The sequence below is a fragment of the Macaca fascicularis genome, chromosome 15 (genome assembly GCF_037993035.2).
Source record: "Macaca fascicularis isolate 582-1 chromosome 15, T2T-MFA8v1.1".
Classification (NCBI taxonomy): Eukaryota; Metazoa; Chordata; class Mammalia; order Primates; family Cercopithecidae; genus Macaca; species Macaca fascicularis.
In genome coordinates, this window is record NC_088389.1 from 36,325,795 (window position 1) to 36,346,191 (window position 20,397).

General features: G+C 54.3%; 1 protein-coding gene across 41 annotated transcripts in view; it reads right to left on the reverse strand.

Moving 5' to 3' along the window:
* Positions 1-20,397, reverse strand: part of DAB2IP (DAB2 interacting protein) — a 216,603-nt gene that overhangs the window by 131,677 nt on the left and 64,529 nt on the right. For 19 of the 41 annotated variants that reach the window (XM_074016674.1, XM_074016672.1, XM_045373775.2 and 16 more), the window contains exon 1: positions 603-868. The exons of the other annotated variants lie outside the window; for them this stretch is intronic. In XM_074016674.1, coding sequence (XP_073872775.1) covers positions 603-726 — 124 coding nt within the window. In that variant the 5' untranslated portion in view covers positions 727-868. Of the gene's footprint in view, positions 1-602; positions 869-20,397 lie in introns of those variants that run through there. 41 annotated transcript variants of the gene reach the window in all.

A 20,397-nucleotide genomic window follows, 5' to 3' on the forward strand; every position in this document is an offset into this window, starting at 1 on the left:
TGGATCACACGCATTTCCAGCCGAGGATCCTGTTACTGGAAAAAGAAAATGCTGCTCGCACCTCCCCCTCCGTCTCGTCCTGCCTCATGAGCTTGATGGAGAGAAACTTTGCAAAGGAGTTGGCGCCCACCCGCTCGAGGGGTCCCGGTTCCTTCCCTGAGGTCCACCCACTTGTCCAAGCACCCAAGAGTGGGGAGCCCCTTAAGTTCCTGGAAATGGAAGAAAGAAGTCCGCGGCCAGGGCTGGGAAGGCAAGGTGTGGGAAAGCCAAGATCCACCCTAGGTTACTTTATTGCCCGGCTGCTGAGTCAACTGAGGCACAGTGGGGTAGGAGGTCTGATCTGAGGTGCGGAGAAAGATTCCAGGCTCCCCTCTCCCTGCCCGTGGCTTAAAAGAAGACCCTAGAGCCTCAGGTTCCCCCGGAGAGAGGAGGACTAGGCAGAAGCGGGAGGAGTGGGGGGTCCGGAGACTCAGGAAGGGGCGGATGAGAAAAACCCCCGGCAAATGGCTGGAAGGAGGATGCCGGTCCCTAGCATCCCAGGGCATCAGGTGGCTTAGTGGCCTTGGGAGGGTCTAGGGGTCAGGGGTCGGGGTGGCGCCTACCCCTGGCAGGCCGGGTCCGGCTGCGGGAGCGGCTCCTCTGTCGCTGCAGCCGGGGCCGCCTCAGCAGCCGGTAGTAGTAGGAGGACCTCCCGGTGCTCTTCCTGGCGCTGCCGCCCGCGGACATGCTGCCGCCCGCCGGGCACCGGGCCGGGCCTGGGCGCGCTCACACGGGCCCCATCGGCCACTCCGGACCGCCCGGCGGGCGCCCCCGCGTTCTCCCGCGCTCGCCCGAGCGGCCGCCAAGGCCCAGGCTGCCCCACAAAGTCGCTCAAACTCCTCCTCCGCCTCCTGCCCACTCCCGCTCCTAGAGCAGCCGGCCCCGCGGCGGGGGCTGGGGACCGGGAGGCTGGGCTGGCACCGGCCCGGAAAGTCAGTGCGGGAGAAATCCCGGCCTGGAGTTAGCGGGACGAGGCGGCCCGGAGTTTCCCCGGGACCCCAGATGGGTCCCCCCGAGGGTCCTGGCTCCTACCCCCGCGCCCGAGGGTTCGACCGTCGACCTGAGGGCGCACCAGGCACCCAATCCCGCCAGCGCGGGTAGACGGTGCACACCTGCTTGTGCGCCCTCCGGAGCCCAGGGCAGGATGGCACGCGTGGGGACCGTCACCTTCAATTAGTGTGCGTTCCTGCCCCAGGCTCGCTGGGCTGAGAAAGGACCCTGACTGCTCCGCAGGCCCGGGCCCAGCCAGGTTGAAAGACTTCCCTGTGATGCAGGATACTTGCCTCTTCTTTACATTTTAAAGGTTGTCCCGTCTGATACACATGTCATTTTTATATAATTAAAATTATGGTGTGTGTTTCAAGCACTCAAAGCACTGAAGGCGGGGCAGAATAATCCCTACCCTACTATAGGGACCAGAAACTCAGGGTGGCATAAGGAAAGGTGCCAACTCCCTCTATTGGATTGGCTGAAAAGCTTTCTCCAAGTCACTCCTCAGCTGAAGAACCTTCCATGGCTCCCCAGAGCACAATGGCAATACGTCTAAACATCCTTCCTTGTTATTTGGACCCCAAATAATCTTGCCCCAACCAAAGTCCCTTCCAGCCTCACCTCCGCTCTCCCTAATTCTCACTTCTCTTTGCTGTGCTGCCAGCAGGGACTGCCTTCTTGGCTATTTTCTCCACCTGATCAAAGTCCACCCTTTCAGGGCCCAGCTCCTCCACCCTTCCCTGACCATGGCCCACAGTGATCTCTCCCTCTCCCCGCCCCTTATGCCTTTAGCAACATTCGTCGTTTAAATTATTAAGACACCTGCCTGAGCTGCACCCTTTGAAGTACAGAGGGGGAAACTGAGGCCTTGGCAAGGAGGTCTTGCCTCAGCCACATGGAAAGTGGCAGAGGCAAGTGGTCTTAGCCTGGGGCTCTCAACATTCAAACTTAGGGGTGGGGGGTGAGTGTGAGTCACCGCAGGTGCTTGAGGCCGTCTTGGGGGTCTTCTTCCAGAACAGTGGGAGAAAGGTGGGTCCCTGGAGGGCGCCGGGCCGTCTGGGCAGAAATCCAGGCCGGGTTTTGCACGTCACAGAGGAAGCCCCCTCCCTAGCTCTCTCAGCCAGCGGGGAGGGCCCCTAGTCCGGAGGAGCCCGTCTCACAGCTGGAAGCCAGGCGCCTTCCCTGACCAGGGGGGAGGGGCAGGAGGGGTGTTACTCCACCAAATCCAGTCTGGGAAGTCCGGAGCCGTCAGCTGCCCTGGTCCCCTCTTCCAATCCCACGGGGAAGATGGAAAACCAGGGTGCCCAAGAGGACACCCTTAGCTTCCTTCAGGTTAGGCCAGGGGTGCCCAATCTTTTGGCTTCCCTGGGCCACATTGGAAGAAGAATTGTCAGGCCACATATAAAATACACTCACACTAACCACAGCTGATGATAAAACAAAAACAAAAACAAAAAAACCTCATAATGTTTTAAGAACATGTATGAATCTGTGTTGGGCAGCACTGAAAGCCATCTTGGGCCACATGCAGCCTGTAGAGGTTGCAGGTTGGATAAGCTTGGAGGCATTGCCCTATCTCCTTTCCACAGCAGACATGGTGCAGGAACGTCTTTAAAAAGAAGCCCATGGACAGAGCCCACACGCAGTCACTCAGTCCCCAGGCAAGCTGGGGGGACCTTCTTAGCATGCATCCTCCTCTGGCCAAACCACCAGAACCCAGTTCAGCGCCTCCTCACACAGGTGGGGCTCCGAGCGCCACCTGTCCACACCGTGGCACTTCCAGGGATGACTAACCTCCACAGCCAGGTCCACGGGTTCTGGGGGTGAGGGACTCCCACCCAGGAAGTCCTGCTTAGGGCCGGGGCAACGCTCCTGCTCCCAGGGCCTGAGTTCATCTGGCCCATTTTGTTTCCCAAAGCAGGAACCCTCTGATCAGCCAGGTACTAGTCCCCCCTGGAGGGGACGGGAGGCTCACAGTCAACTCACTGTTATCAGTGGTGTGGGCAAGTGGTCTTGGCCTGGGCCCTCAGATGTCTGAGGAGTATGTGTGGAGGGGAGAGGGAGCAGTGACTTGGAACTCAGGACCTCATCTGTAAACACAGTTGGGCTCCAAAGGTCTGGCATGGTCTCCCCGTTTCAGCTTTTCAAGTTCTTCTCTGTGCCTTAGTTTCCCTACCTACAGGGAGAAGCTATGGACCCCCAATCCATCTGCCTTGTGGAGGAAGGAGGGTCAGCTAGTGAAATGGAGGAAGCTTGTGCATTTCTGCCCTTGGGACGGGAATGGGCATCGCCAACCAGCCCAGCCGAGCATCTCCACGGGCCTGGGGCAGGTACTCGCCAGGTACTGAGTGGGAAGGGGGCAGGGCCAGAGCTAGAAGAGAAAGGGCCCAAGCTCCGTGTCCCTCCTCCTGGCCCAAGACCAGAGCAGATAAAGGCTGCTCCCTGCACAGCCCAGCAGGGGACCTGGAATCAATCTTGCTCAGGAACTAGCTCCCCATCTGCTGCTCCCACCTCCCGCCAGCGCCCCTGTGGTTTCCTCCCTCTGATCAGGAGAAGCCCACTTCCAGTGCCCATCACCACCATTACTACCACTGCTTCCTGTGACAGACCAACAGATCGGGCTTTCCAGCCCTGCCGATGTGAGAGCCTCAGTACCTACAAGGCTAAATGTCTGGTCTTATTCTGCCACTCCAGAGGGGCTCCTGAATAGGCCCAGCTCCCACCTCTCCCATGTGCTGCTTTATGGGGGACAGGGCTACAGCCCCCAAATCACCCTCGCTCAGTGAACAGACATATTTCTAGGTTTCCCTCAAGACACTCAGTTCAGTGGGTCTGGATGGGGCCTGGAAACATGCGTGTTTAGTGAGTAGGGGCGTGGGTACTGGGGCTGGCTAAATCAGATCTGATGCAACCCCACCAACAGCACCTTCACCCTCCCCTCAAAAGCCTCCCCAGGCAAACTCTCAGAGACCAAGCTGTGCCACAAAGCGACCATCTCCCGCTTGTACCCCAACCCATTCCAGAGCCCTTGGTCATCCTCCAAACACACTTTCCCACCACCAGTCTTCGCCCTGTTGGTAGGACCTGGACGGCTGCCACCAAGCTCTTCCCTCTGCACCCACCTGGTGAATTCCTGCTTACCCTTCAGGACCCAGCTCAAGCATCCCCTCCTTTATTTTTATTTTTATTTTTTAAATTTTTTATTTCCATAGGTTTTTGGGGAACAGTTGGTATTTGGTTACGTGAGTAAGTTCTTTAGTGGTGATTTGTGAGATTTTGGTGCACCCATATCCCAAGCAGTATACACTAAACCCAATTTGTAGTCTTTTATCCCTCACCCCCTTTCCACCTATTCCCCAAGTTCCTAAAGTCCACTGTGTCATTTTTCTGCCTTTGCATCCTCATAACTTAGCTCCCACTTATGAGTGAAAATATACAATGTTTGGTGTTCCTTTCCTGAGTTACTTCACTTAGAGTAATATTCTCCAATTCTCATCCAGGTTGCTGGGAATGCCATTAATTCACTCCTTTTTATGGCAGAGTAGTATTCCATCATATATATATGCACATACATATATATGTCTGTATATACATATATATGTGTATATATATACATGATGGAATAAATAAAGGTCTGGTCTTATTCTGCCACCTCCAGAGGGGCTCCTCAATAGGCCCAGCTCCCACCCCTCCCATGTGCTTCTTTAGGGGGGACAGGGCTGCAGTCCCCAAATCACCCTCACTCAGTACCCTATAGGTATTGAGGCTTTCACATCAGCAGGGCTGGAAAGCTCAATCTGTATGTATATGTGTGTGTATATATATATTTTATATATATTTCATATATATCTCTCTCTCGCAGTTTCTTTATCCACTCATTGATTGATGGGCATTTGACTTGGTTCCACATTTTTGCAATTGCAAATTGAAGCACCCCCTCCTTTAAAAAGTCTACTCTGACTCCAAGGACAGACACCCTCCTCCTGGCTCCTGGTATACCCCAATAGTCAGTTTGAATAATGGGGACACAGGAGGCTACTTGTGACGACCAGGGAGGGATGGACCCAAAAAACTCCCCTCTGGGCAGAAAACCATCAGCATCCCTGCTGGAAAAGCAGCAGTGGGTGGCATCAGGGCTGGGCTGAAAGTCCAGGTACATCATGGGCCAGGCCAGGGCTGGGTCAGCAGGGTCACCAGATGCAGGGGAGGGAGGCTAGCCCAAGGCAGTCTTGAATCCCTCTGGGGTGTCAGGGTTGACTGAGGTCAATGAGAAAAGATAAAAAGATTTTAAAAAAGCGTATTGCCAAAATTACCTTTGAAAAGCCTTAAACTGCCCATAAAGCATAGTTTTTCCTCCAGTCTTAAGACAGATCACCCATTTCTGCAGCTGAGCATAAAACAGAAGAGCACAGCCTTCATCGACAGGCCATTCTGTACAGGGGGGATGATAACAGCAACCACAACCAGTTATCTTCAAACACCAGCCTCCCCCAGGGGAAGAGAGATGGTCATGCGTGGGGCACTACAGAAACCCAAGGCTTCTTAACAGGAGGGTTACAAGTTTGACCTCGAGAGGTTTGAGGGTGGAGTTTAGGTTTAATCCTAATCATGGTAGCTGAGCTGCATCTAGCATGCACTATGTCCCAGGTCCTATTCTCAGCATTTTACCCACATCATCTCATTTAATTTCAGAATAATCCTAAGAAGCAGATGGTTATTTCTTTCTCCAAAAGAAATGTCAAGAGGCAGAACGAGGGTAGGTGAGTTCCCTAAAGTCACAGGGCTTGCACTAGGAGGCAAGATTTGAACCCAGGGGGCTGAAAGGAGCAAAGATCATAAGGTTGAGCAGTACTGAATGCAGAGACAGGGAGTGGAAACAGTCTGGAACTTTCTTTAACAGCTAGCTTTGTCAAGGGACAGGAGGAGGCTAGGGGCGACAGGAGTCCTGACAGGGGAAGCATCGGAGCCCACACCAGTCCCCACACAATGGGTGTCTGGAAGGCTCAGAGCTGTCAGGTTTCCTGTTGGGACGAGGGTGGGTGGTGGTGACCGGTGAAGTCCCCAGCCAGGCAGTCCTGCACACATCCGCCTCCAAGGACAGTGTCAACCTTTCAGTCTCTGGATCTCTGGGCAGGGGTGGGGGTGGGGGAACAGGGGACACTCATGGTTAAGGTCATGGCCTCTGCCCCAGGAGGTGGCCTGTCTGGCAGGCAATGACGACTTCCTGCATCCACTGTTCCTCCAGGAATAAGGCTGGACCAGGAGCAGGATCTTCACTAGGAAGAAGGGGGAGACTGGGGCCAGGTCACCCCATTCGGGGAAAAGCATAGACAAGCTCCGTGAGGTCACGCTAAAGCACTCCAGGCTGGCCAGGCGACCACCGCTGCCACCGCCCCCCCCAGACTTCCTCCCAAAGGCCACCGATATATTTAATGACATGACATCCTTTGCAGAAAACGGTGCAGTCAGGGACAAGATGACCCCAGGCTTGGATGGCTCTGCCCCTCTCAACACAGGCGGAAGCTGGGGACCAGTCAAGCGTGGACATCTGAACACACACAGACAGCGCCTCGGGGAGTGTGAGTGCTTTTCCAATCAAGTCACCCAGGGCTGGGCCGAGGGCAGAGCCCTCGGGAGAGGCCAGGGCTCTAAGAGGGGGTCACCATGTGATATCTCTGGGTCTCAGGTTTCCACGTGTTAAATGGAGATGTGACAGCTCTGCTCAGCTCACCTCCAGATATTCCATCAGGATCTAAAAATCTCCCCATTCCCCAAACCACCACCTACAGGTCCCCTCCAGTCCTCCGGAAGCCCAGAGAAGAGGACACGCACATCTCCCTCGTACATGTCGGCAGCCTGTCATAAAGCCCCGGAATGTCCGAGGTAGAAGGAACCTTGAGAGAAACTGATGAACTGGGGAAGCTGAGGCCCTCAAAATCAGCTGCTTGCCCAGAGGACCCTCCCTAACCCATGGCAAAGCAGAATCTGGCATCAACTCTGCAACCAACGAGGGTCTGGCTGACTCTCTCACCCCAGCACAGAGCAGTCAGGGTGGGGCAGCATCTCTCCCTGAAGATGGGAAAGTGAGGCCAAGGGAAGGAGCGACTCACCCAGGGTCACACATGGGGCTGCGGATTAGGGTGGGCTCCACCTTGGAACCTAAATACAGCTGCCAAGACCACCTCTCCCAGAATGCCTGCTGCCTTCTGCCCACAGGAGCCCTGGGCTTCCACTCCACACTGGCTGCCCTGAAGTTGAGGGCTCCAATCCTGTGGCCCAGGGGAGACTAATCCACTCTCCAGGCCCCAGCCCCAGCCCTCTTTCCTCACCCCAGCCCTAGCAGCCAGCATTTCAGCCCAGATGGCCAAGCCTGGAGCCACTCTCTCTGTGTACTTCCTCTCCCTGCCCTGACCCAGAAACGCTGCCAAGCTCCAGGTGGGCCCCGGGCCCCAGTGAGGCCCACACTCCCTCCTTTCTCCCTGGCCCAGGCCTGGGGCTGAGGTTCCAGGTCTCTGGGCTTCCTCCTCCCCCTTCAGTATGGGCCCAGACAGCTCCGCACCCACTGGGAAACCAGAGGGGGTGGCATATGATCCCAGTGTGAGGTCACTGAGCCCCCTCCCTTCTCAAGCAGGCCTGCCTGGTCATCTGTGAACCATTTCGTAGCTGGCACTGGCCTAGGTTCCAGGGGAGGGCCTTACTCAACTCCTGCAGAGCCCACAGAGGAGGACAGCTGAATGGGCCACCGTAGTCAGCTCTTAGGAAGCCCCCATCCAGGTGGGGCATTTGGAGTGATGAGCCTTGCCCTCTTTGCTGTGTGACCCCATATCAGTGCCTCACCTCTCTGTGCCTCCATTTCCTAAGGTGTAAAGGGGTATACAAATGTTTTGTGAGGTTGTGGAAGAGTCAAATAACATAGTGGATCAAAGCCTTGTGTATAAACTGACAAGCTTCCCCTCCTGGCTCTTTTCTTTTCTTTTCTCTTTCTCTCTTTTTTTTTTTTTTTTTTTTTTTTGAGACAGAGTCTTGCTCTTGTTGCCCAGGCTGAAGTGCAATGGCGCGATCATGGCTCACTGCAACCTCCACCTCCCAGGTTCAAACAATTCTCCTGCCTCAGCCTCCTGAGTAACTGCGATTACAGGCATGTGCCACCATGCCCGGCTAATTTTTGTAGAGACAGGGTTTCGCCATATTGGCCAGACTGGTCTGGAACGCCTGACCTCAGGTGATCCACCTGCCTCAGCCTCCCAAAGTGCTGGGATTACAGGTGTGAGCCACTGCGCCCAGTCTTTCTTTACTTCTTTCTCTTTCTTTCCTTCCCTTCTTTCTCCTTCCTTCCTTCTTTGCTTCCTCTTTTTTTTTCTTTTTTTTTTTTGACAAGGCCTCTCTCTGTTGCCCAGGCTGAAATGCAGTGGTGGGATTATAGCTCACTGCGACCTCGAGTGCCTGGGCTCATGTGACCCTCCTGCCTCAGCCTACCGAGCAGCTAGGACTATAGACGTGTGTGCCACCATGCCTGGCTAATTTTTTAACTTTTTGGTAGATACAGGGTCTTGCCATGATGCTGAGACTGGTCTTGAACTCCTGGCCTTAAGTGATTCTCCCACCTTATTGTCCCAAAGCACTGGGATTATAGGTTTGAGCCACCACGCCTAGCCTTGGCTATTTCTTTTCTCACTAATTTGTGGATTCATTGAGAGGACAGTTCAGAGCTGATCAGTATAGCTCCCAGTCCAGAGCAGGCTCTTAGCAACACTGGGAGAGATGATGGCAATGTTCGAAAAAAGTGGTTGGGCCTATCTGACCTGGAGTCAGCACTGAGAGAATCTGGAAGAGGGAGAAGTCCTGGAAGACTGCCTGGAGGAGGAGACACTGGCATGGAGCTAGACGACCGAGTAGGAGTTGACTGGGTAGAGAGCAGAAGAGTATATTCTTGGAGGGAGAGACAGCATGAGAAAAGCCCCAGAGATGGAAATGAGCAAAGCATGTACTGGAGACAGTGGGTAAAATGGTGAGGCTGGAGCAGAGGATACAGTGGGGACTGGGGAGCAGGCTATGTGAGGGGTGAGATCAGGGAGAAGAGACAGGGAGATAGATCCAAGTTGGGGTGAGGCCCAGGCAGCTTCTCCAGAAGGCAAGAAGAGATGTGGTAAGGACAGAACTCTGGTGGGAGATCTGGGCTTGAGGCTTAGATTTGTCACTGTGTGGCTGTGCAACCTTGAATAAGTCACAGTGCCTCTCTGATCCTCCCTCTGCAACCATGAAAGAAGGGGCTGGCTCTTTATGGCAGGCTTACAGGTGTGGGGCTGGACTGCATGCCATTAACTACATTGGGAGCATTCAGAAACAGATTCCAGGGCGCCCCTCCCAGCATGCCTGAATCCAGATTTTGATGGGTAGGACCAAGGAATCTGTATTCTTAAAAGAGCTTTCTAGTGGCTTTCTTGGGGAGCCACTGGCTAAGATAGTTCTAGACTCAGCTTGATACCTTTTCAATCTCTGAATGTGCCAAATGTGGTCCCTCCTCAGGGCCTTTGCATCTCTGGTTCCTGCTACCTCATTCCCACAAACCCTAGATCTTCAGATGGGCAGCCCCTTCCTGTCATTCAGGCCTCAGCTCAAATGTCACACCCTCAGAGACCTTCCCTAGACATCTTATCTCAAGTGCCTTTGCCCCAGTCTCTCCATGATATCCCACGGCCCTGTTTTATTTTCTTCCACTTATCGCTTCCTGAAACTATCTAATCTGTGTATTCAGATGTTCATTAATTTGTCTCCCCAAACGTTAATGAGGACAGGATCCCTGTGAGTCCAGTTCATAGCCATATGCCCAGTGCATAGAATAGCACTCAATAAATGTGTGATGAACGAGGTGAATGAAGGGAGCTGGGCTCAAAGTTCCTGATCTTTTTTTTTTTTTTTTTTTTTTTTTTAAGAAAACAAGCTGTGGTTCCAGCACTTTGGAAGGCCAAGAGAGGAAGATCACTTGAGCCCAGGAGTTTGAGACCAGCCCTGGCAACATAGTGAGACCCCTGTCTGTACAAAAAAAAAAAAAAGCCAGGTGCGGTGGATCACGCCTATAATCGCAGCACTTTGGGAGGCCGAGGCAGGCAGATCACCTGAGGTCAGGAGTTCAAGACCAGCCTGGCCAGCAATGGTGAAATCCCATCTGGAAGCTGAGGCACGAGAATTGTTTGAGCCCAGGAAGCAGAGGTTGCAGTGAGCTGAGACTGCACCACTGCACTCCAGCCTGGGCGACAGAGTGAGACTGTCTCAATAATAATAATTTTAAAAATTAGCCAGGCATGGTGGTGTGTGCCTGTAGTCCCAGTTACTAGGGAGGCTGAGGTGAGAGGATTGCTTGAGCCAGGGAGGTTGAGGCTACAGTGAGCTATGATCGTGTCACTCTACTCCAGCCTGGGCATCAAAGGAAGACCCTGTCAAAAAAAAAGAAAGAGAAAGAAAGAAAGAGAGAGGGGAAGGAAGGAAGGGAGGGAGGGAGGGAGGGAGGGAGGGAGGGAGGAAGGAAGGAAGGAAGGAAGGAAGGAAGGAAGGAAGGAAGGAAGGAAGGAAGGAAGGAAGGAAGGAAGGCAGGCAGGCAGGCAGGCAGGCTGGCTGGTTGTGGGACCAGGAACAACTGATCTACCTCATGGAGCCTGGTGTGACACATGGATGGCAGGCTGGAAAGTTTATTTTTGAGTGGCAGCTGAGGATGGTCAGGAGGCCAGGGTGCAAATCCTGACCATGAAGGAGCTGGCACAGAGTTTGCACTCGGTGAATAAATGAATGGATGAATAAATGCCTTCACTTTGCTATGTGCTTTTGAACAAGGCTCCTCTGGCTCACAGCCCCAGCCTCCCCTCCTACAAAATGGGGTTGGCCTGGGTGGCTGTTCAAGGCCATTGGGTATTGACACTCAGAGCCTCTGTGTCCAGTCTGGAACATAAATGGGAGCCATAGCTGGTGTTAGAGGAGAGGCAAGCACTGCCGGAGCCACGGTTCTCACCTTTACTGGCCCTTCCTGAGGATCCCACCTAGCCCATAGCTGGCATCCTAAGGCCGTGTAGGTGGGAATTACATGGACCTTCTGCCATCCTCATTCCTCAAATCCCCTTGGGAGTGAGAACAGTCCTGCTCCCATCCTGGGAAGAGCATTTTGTCTGAAAATTCCACCAGGGAAACAAGGAAGGGTTGGGCCCCTATAATTTCTGCACCTGCTCAAACAGGAAGTAGCAGAAAGTTTGGGGCCAAGAAAAACAAGCTCAATGTCATCCTGGAAATCAGCATCCCCCATAGCTAGGGACTCACCCCATCCCAGGAGGAGCTCTCTTGGCAATTAACGATTAACATAGACAGATGGAGTATAAAGAGGGGATGGCCCAGGACCCACCCTTTAGCCTGTCACCAAAGGCTTAAGAGGAAGCAAAATTCATCTAGTCTTGTCTGGCATACCTTTGGTGACAGGGAGCTCACTACCAAACCAGCCCCCCATTGCCCTGAGACAGTATGAAAGTGAAGCTGCCTTCCCACAACTGGGACCTGCAGAAGGGCCTCAAGAGAGCTAGTGGTCAGCCCACTCTCAAGTCAGAGGCCAAGAGGCTCAGGACGGGCCCCACCCCACACCGTAGGCCTGCCCACAGGTTCCCAGCAACTGAGGAAGCTGTAGCAGGCAAAGTAAGGAAGGGCCAATTGGAGAGTTGGGGTTGGAGTTTAGCCTGCAGCCCAACCCCTAGTCCCTCCTGACTCTGATGCTGGACTTGGGGAGGGGCCGACCTCTGACTGATCCTTATTTAAAAGCCCAGAGGACATGGTGTGGGGGTAGGTGGGGAGGCCTGAATTCACCCTAATCCCACTGAGAGTCCTGGGGAGGCAGCCTGAGTGACAGAGCCTCTGTCCTCTTCCCCTGCAGCCTCTGCCCCTGGGAAGCCGTAAGGAAGTTTCACAATGTTCTGGGCCTGCTTTCTCTGACATCGCATTTCTTGTGTCCTCCTGGTGCTCCCTCTCTCATTGTCGCCCCCCTGACACAGGCTCCCATGCACGAACAGGCTCGCCTTCCCACCCAAGCCCACACCTGCCTCTCCCCAACGGTGGGCTCTTTGTAGATCCCCGCTGCCCCGCCCAGGCCCACACAGCAGCGGAGAGCCCTCAGCAGATGCTGATCCGCACTGCTCCCTGCTGGGCTATGGAGCCCTAGGATAAAGTCCCCCTTGCCCCAGGCATCACCCAGGACTCCCAGGGATCCTGGGACTATGTCCAGGGTAGACCCCTGAGTGGCATGGCATAGGGTTCCAGTCTCCTAGGCAATGTGGGCCAGCCTACCCCATGCCCTCTGGGCCCCTGTTCTCCTGGTACAAAGAAGGGGATGCCCAGAACCTCAGATCTCGGACTTTAAGACGCTTCAGTCCCCTGGGATGTGGGTCAAAGTGCAGACACTTGGGCCCACCCGGCAGAGTCTAGGTTAGCCAGTCTGGGGAACAGCCCAGGAGTCTGCATTTTTCATCAGCGGGCAGTGGGCCCACAGGTGATTCCGAAGCAGGTCATCTGTGGGCCTCACTGAGCCTCACTCGCCCACCTGTTGCTCTCTCTCAGGCTTTGAGACCACAGCCCCCAATAAAGACCTGAATCTGCTTTGTCCAAACTGCAGCCTGTTCCTTTTTTTCAGCACCCCATGTCCTGCAGGCAGGGAGCGGTTATTAACCTCATGGTACAGATGGGCAAACTGAGGCCCAAAATGGAGAACACCCAGTTTGCACAGTCCCTGACCCACAGTGAAGCCCCTAGCTTCTACCACCCTCTGCAGGCTCCCCATGGGGTCTGGATTCTGGGGCCCAGCAGGTCATCTAGGGCCAGGCAGCAGCCGTGACTGGCACCCTTTGTCCTGGTCCCTGTGTCCTCTGACCTCAGCAGGTCCTGGGCTGATTAAAATATCCCCTTACAGCTCTGATAGGCATGGTATCCCCTTACAGGGCAGAGAGGGACACGGTCCCATCTGAGGCAATACAGCTAGCTTGATGCTGTGCTCTGACCACCCTCCGGAGCTGCACACTGCTAGCACAGGGAGATTAGAGGACTTTGGCCTGAAGGGTTTGCAGAGACCTGCTAGGAGAAAGCAAAGCTCAGAGAGGGGAGAGTTGCCCAAGGTCACTCAGTGCATACTTATTAATCCCAATTCAGTGCTTCCCCTTTGTCAGACAGTGTCAATTCAGTGAGTCCTTCTAATGACCCAAAGCAGTGAATCCTGTTACTCTCCCATTTTACAGGCACAAGAGTTGATTAGCGGCAGAGACAGGATTCAATCCCGCACAGCCTTGACTCTAGTCCTAGCCTAGAGTAGTGGTCGGTGGATATGGCCCCAGCCCTACTCCTATCTCCCCTCTTACCACACCCTACTCCTGTCCCTTCCCCAGTCACCCTGGCCCCCAGCCCTCCACTGCTTCTTTCCTTTGTGTCTTTGCTCCCGTGATTTCCACCTCCTAGGATACAGGACATGGGGCTGACTTTGTAGACTCGGAGCCTGCTCTGTGAAATGGGCTCTTTTGAGCTCCAAATTCCAGCATGAGGCTGTCCACCTCATCACCTTCACTGACATCTCCCAGAACCAGGGCATCGCCATTTCTACCTTTGGGGACCTCCATCCCCCCAAACTGTCCCCCCAAATCCTCCGCTGCCTCTTCAGTGTAGTTCTCCATAAAACAGCCAGAGTGAAATCTGAAACACAGCCCCTGCCCTGGCTGCCCTGGCCCTGCTGGCCTTTGGCCACTCTTTCTGGCTCACCTCCCCTGCCACAGCTCTCTTGAGCCACCTGGCTGACTCCCATTCACTCTTCCTTTCCAGAAAAACCACCACTCCCCTCTCCCAGTTCACCGCCTCCTCCACAGCCCTCCTGCAACACTCTCCCTGAACTCCGTGCGCCTTTCCTCCAGGGAGTCCACTGCTTTGTGCAATGCCATACAGGCCTCCCTCAGTATCCCAGGGGTATTGGATCCAGGATACCAAAATCCAGTCAGATACCAAAATCCAAGCATGCACAAGTCCCTGACAGTAAAATATAGCATATGCATACCCTCTTGTATATTTTAAATCATCTCTAGATTACTTATAGCTAATACAATGTAAATGCTATGGAGATCGTTGCATTGTTTAGGTAATGACGACACGAAAGAGTCTCTACATGTCCAGTACAGATGCAATTTTTTCTATCTTCAATCCTCGGTTGGTTGAATCCACAGATGCAGAACCCGTAGATTCTGAGGGCCTACTGCATATTTTTTGATGATTCATCTCACATCTGTCTCTCCTGGCGCACTGCTCTCCCTGAGGGTCATAACCCAGTGCCCAGCTTGGCACTGTCACACAGCAGCTGCCAATGGGGGAGGGGGGGTGTCACCATTGAGTACATAGGAAGTGTGCACATCAGAGCCCCTCGGACCCCTGGGCCTCGTGCATCGTGAACCTGCCAGGCTCACAGCAAAACATGGTCAAATGCCTTCCGCCCCCACCCCAAACAAGTCACTGCTCAGGACTTCTTAATTTTCCTCCCCACAGGTTGCAGGGCTTCTCATTCTGTGATTTATAGCCCATCAAATAAATTCCCCTATTATCTTCACATGCAGCGCTCGGCCTCTCTGCCATTTAATAATACATTTGGCTCGCTGGGCCTCTCCCGGGAGAAATCTAAGGCTTGGCTGCAATTCCGGGGCAGGCAACGTGGAATTCCAAGGGCTCATTTCAGAACCAAACCTTCAGCAGGTCTGAGCCTCCTACTCAGGGGCTAACTGGGCAGGGTCCCAATCCCTCTCCTCTCCCTTCCTCCAACAGAGAGACCATTGGCGGAGTGAGACGTCTCAATGTCCACTGGAGCTGTAGTGCCCTGTTTTAGAGCAGGAGAGACCCTGCTTCTTCCCCCACTAGACTCGGTGGTTTACTCCACAGCCATGATCTCAATCTGCCTTTCCAATTCCCCGAGCAAGGCAGGAACCCATCGGAACCGTTTCACAGACGAAGTAGCTTCTCTGAAATACAGGGAGGTTGCCCCAGCCCTGCACATTCCACAGGTGCATGCTAGGTTCAGATGCAGCCAGCAGAGAGTTCAAGGGTATCCTCTATGCCAGGCACTGCACCCAGCACTTGACTTGAATCGTCTCATTGCATCCTCACAAAAGCCTTCAGAGAGAAAAGGTGCTACTATGCCCATTTTACAGATGGGGAAATTAAGCCTCAGAGACAACAAATTTCCCTAGGCTCCTCCAGGAAGCAAAGAGCAGCTCCCTGGGGGAAAGTCTTACTGAAATGAAGCGTGAGAAGGGAGAAGGGGCTGGAGGTTACAGAGAACTCATGGCTTCATGCAGAGCCCTGCATTACAAAACAAAGTGTCTAGAAGGAAAGGAGAGCTCAAGGCTTTAGGATCTGACAGTCCAGGGCATAAATCCTACCCCTGGGGGTTCTCAGTTCTGTGACCTAGGGCAAGTTCCCTAATCTCTCTGCGTCTAAACTCCCCACTCTGTAGAATCTGAATACTATCCTCCCAGAACTGTCACAAGACTTGAATGAGACTGCACTCAGGAAGCTGCCTGGTAAACTGCCCGGTCCTGCACCGTGTCATTTTGGCTTGTTAGAACAGAGGAATCAAGACATGGTGTAAAGACATGCAAAGACTCCTCCAGACAGACATGGGACTGGCGGCTCAGAACCATGTGGGGATCTGGGCAGAAGACAAGGGCTCCTCCTCAGCCCCATGTACCCACAGGCCAAGCTGCTTACCTCACTCTGGTACCAGCCACCTCCTGCCCAGGCTGGGGAGAAACAAGACGGCCCTCCTGCTCCCGAAAGCACAGGTCCCAGCGTTGCTCAGCTGGGGAGGGCGGCGAGGACTGGGCGTAGGGGCATTCCAGGCTAGCCCAGGCCAGGCCTCCTGCCTCTCCTCCCACCCAGCCACCAGGTCTGCTTCCCTCCTCCCTCCTGCTCCTGAAAGTTTCTGCTTCCACTTTATAGTTTCCGTGGCAACCACTTCTCTTCCTTTGATTGTTTCCTCCTTCTCAGTCACTTTGCCATCTTATGCTAAAAGGAGAATAAAAGCAGGCCAGAGCAGGAGGTCTGGCCAGGAGGAAGAGGATGGAGAGTGACAGGGCCAGGGGTGGGGGGTGACCTCTGCAGTGCAGCCCTGGTTCCACCCTCAAAAGACATCTGAGGCTGGGCGCTGTGGCTCACGCCTGTAATCCTAGCACTTTAGGAGGCCGAGGCAGGTGGATTGCCTGAGCTCAGGAGCTCGAAACCAGCCTGGGCAACATGGCGAAACCTCTTCTCTACTAAAAAAAAAAAAATACAAAAAATTAGGTGGGCACAGTGGCACATACCTGTAGTCCCAGCTACTCAGGAGGCTGAGACACAAGAATCGCTTGAACCTGGGAGGCAGAGGTTGCAGTGAGCCAAGATCATGTGACTGCACTCCAGCCTGGGAGGACAGAGCAAGACTCCGTCCCCCCATCACCCCCCAAAAAAAGACATCTGAACAGGAGACTGTCCCTTGGGAAGGTCCTCCACAGCAGGGTCCCTCAAATGTGACTCTCCTGGGCGGACTGCCTGCCAGGCCCTGCAGGGGATGCCCACGGCTGCATCTTTAAGGCTCTGCGTGGGGCTGGGCCTAAGTCTGCTTACCACTGTCTTGTATTCACCCAGCATGCTTTGTGTTTGAATGGCCTCCACCCTCAAGCCCCACCCTCTCTAGCTCTGGATATCCTTTACTACCCACGGCCTCGCTCCCATCTCAGTTCCCCTCCTTCCTGTGGTTGCCCTGGTGCGTCCTAACCTCTCTTTCTCAGGTGGCCTTCTTCCCTGCAGACAGGCCATGCTGGCAGCAAAGCCAGTGCCTCCTTCACTCCGTTTCCATGTCCAGGCCCCTGCACGGGGCTAAGCACACAGTAAGTCCATAGGAGGTGGCCCTGAACCTACAGCCAGAGAGACCAGGGTTCCAGTTTCAGCTCTACCACTAGCTAACTGTGAGCCCTTCACAGATTTACTCTAGAACTTGGTGCTCCTGGTGGTAAAATAAGGATGGAATTAACGTCCTCACAGGACGTTGGAGATTGAAATGAGTTTGGGAGGGTCTGAAAGAGCCTGGAAATTTTCGAAGTGCTGTACGAAGTCTGAGGTTATTTTTAGGCACTGAATTAGTGCTGTCCACTGAACGGCCCCAGGGTCTCCTTGACCCCACACATGGCTCTCTTTCTCCACCTGCTGACCTCCTGAGGCATTGACCGGTCACATAGAGGCCTGGCCTCTCCAGCCCCGTCCACGCCATAGTCACCCTCTGCCAAGCTTCCCCTTCGCACACACACGTACACACACATACACGCGTGCACACACACACACATATGCAGGTCTGAGGCTGGGTGGGCCGCACTGACACACAGGGCCCCATGGCATCAGGCATCAAACCTGCCTGGTGTTGGCTGTTCTGGCTGAGGGGGCTGGGGGTACACACTCACAAGTCAGCAGGGAGCAGCCAAGCCCATGGGGTGAGGGTGGGAGTAGAAGAGCAGCTTCCTCCCAGCCTAGCCACAGGTAGTGGCTGGGGCACTTGCAGGACCGATGGGGCAGTTCACTGCCTTCTCCTATTGCCACCATCTGCTTCCTTTAGAGGCTGGACCACTAAGGCCGGGGGTCTGGGTAGGCTACCCAGTTACATCTCCTGGAAGTGCTCTCCCCAGAGAAAGGTGTTCCTCTTCCATACTCTCACGAGGGCCTCCCCGCTTCCTCTTTGGCGCTGACAGTGAACTCCACCCCCACTGCCCACCCATTCTCAGACCTGCGCATCACCCCTTCCAAACTGCGCACCGAGGCTGCACCTGCCCAGGCTTGTACTGGAGTGAGGCTGCTTTCTAGGCACAAGGGGACGCCTGGGGCCACACTGGCTCAGGGTGGGGCTCCTGTGTACACTGGGGGTGGCCATTTCACCCTGCTCCAAAGACCTGCAGGATTGAAGGACTTTGAGCAGATTCAGAAAAAAATGAAGACTTGTGAAATGTCAGAACCAAGAGAGTAAAGGGAGGGCCCACTGTGGCGGGCTGGGGCCTCTGCCTCCTCCACCTCTCCTCTTTCTGGCCCTACTCCTGTCTTAAAAGCACAGGATTCCCACATTGTCACTGGGAAGCCAGGCCATTCAGCTTCCACCCCGGGGTGCATAGGGGACCCTTCCTAGGAGTTGGCATGTGAAAACCAATGCAAGCCATGGCATGGTCCCTGGAGGACCCTTCAAGAACTGTGTCCCTCTGTGTCCTAAGAGGGCTCTGACACAGTCCCTGTCCTCAGAGAGCTGACAGTCTGGTGGGACACATAGGCTTCCACAGAGACTCTCAAGGGCCCAAGGCAGAGGAAGCACAAGGGAGGAAGCAACTAATTTTGACTGACAGGGCAGGGAGAAATCAAGGAAAGCTTCACAGAGGAGGTGGCATCTGGGCCAAGCCTTTGAATAGGACTCCAAGAGGCTGAGGGTGTTGAGGAAGGGAGCAGCAGCCCCAGACCCATGGCAGAGACCTAACTTGACCTCCCTTATCCAAATGCCATGTACTTAGACCATGGTGAGGGTTTGGGCCTGGAGGATGCTGTCCTGACATCCCCTTAACTGAGCCTTAAATCTCCCACCATGGTCCAGAATGAGGCACATCCAGGCTAGCTCCTGTGGCCAAACCCTGGGGCAATGTCTGTCCTGGTCACTGTTGTCTCTGGGCAATGGCCTGAGAGCACCAAGGGGGACAGAGCCTGCCAGGTCTTAAAAGCCTAATGAAAAGAGTCTCCTCGAGTTCCCAGAGCAGCCCATTCCAGGATTTCACACCGCCCCACAGTCGGCCAGGAAGTTCTTCCCCTATCTAACCTACATCTCCCTTGCCGAAACGTACACCCACCTTGCTTTGGAGACACAGGAATAACAAAGCACAGACGCTGAACGGCCTCACCAGGCGCTCTGTTTGCAGCAGAGGTGGTTTGCTGGGGGGGTCAGTGGGCAAAGACACAATCCCCTGCTCTGACAAGAGAGAACAAGGCCCTCTTTGTGCACATGATTAATTTATAGGCCTGGGGAGGGTCAAGCGGGAATGTCCTCTCTCTGGGCCTCGAAGGCTTCCCTGACCCAATTTAGAAGCTGCGTTTATTGTATTGTTCATGTCAAACCTTGCCGATGAGGTCTCTATTCCCAGCGTGCTCATGAATTGTCTGGGAGTTTAATAGTGTACAATCTGAGAACAATTTATTAAGAAGATTAAATCCCCCAAATATGCCTCCACATGTCTACAAAACAGCAAATTTATTCTCCAGCATCAGTGGGCTCCCACTGCCCGGAGCAGCTGGAACCCCTCCACCTGGGAGAGAGGGAAGCTGAGCAGGGGTGGGGAGCCCCCCGAAAGGGTCTGGGGGAAATGCATGTGGCATTCCAGGACCCCAGGTATCAGCCCCAGAATGAGCAGGGCCCAGAGGTGAAGCTAGTCCTGCAAAATCCCACGTTCGAAGACCCCACCTTTGTCACGCCATCTCGCCCACGGCATCCCTCTTCAGGGAGGCTCCAGCGCTCACTCACAGCGGGACGCTGGTCTAGACACTTCCTGCTCTGAGACTTGGAAACCAAGTGGAGCTCCCAGCATCACTCTCTGAGGCCTGTCTCATTCACTGCACCTTCCTGACCCTGGGAACTCCTGGAGGAAAAGAACAGGGTTAGACAGCACGAGGTGTTGGAATGAGATGGAGCTTCTATTTGACCCTTCCTGGGGGGTGGGAGTCTATACTGGAGGGATCAGAGGAGGCCTTGCTAAGGGAAAGCTGGGTAGAAGAGGTGAGGGCAGGGGAGGAGGTGTCCCTGCCCCAGCCCTTAGGGTCAGCAGGGAAGAGAGCACCTGGAGACCTAGTCTGTGCTCAGATACCAGCTGCAGAGACCCAGGCTTTGGTGCTGATCTGAAACTTCAGGCTTGGCCTCATTTGTCCCTGCATCTCCTCCAGTCCACTGGGTCACCAGGACCCATCTGTTTTATCACTGGTAATAAACACAACCATAGCCATGGCGTGTCCAGGGCTTACTTTGTGCCAGGCACTGTGCTGAGCTTCAAATGCCTTGTCACATTTTAAGCTCGCAGCAACTCTGAGAGACAGGTGCTGCTATCACCGTGCATCTTATATGAGCAAATAAATTCACAAGCGTAACAAACATGCCTGAGGCCTCGCAGCTAGTAACCCGCAGAGGCCAGGATTCAAACCCAGGCGGTCAGTCCCAGCCTCAGACATCTGAGCCTCCTGACCTTCCACCTCATTCCGTAGCTGGGATGGCCCCTGTCTGTCCCCACGAGGACCCTGGGCTCAGTTCAGCCCTCCACATTCCCCATCAGACGA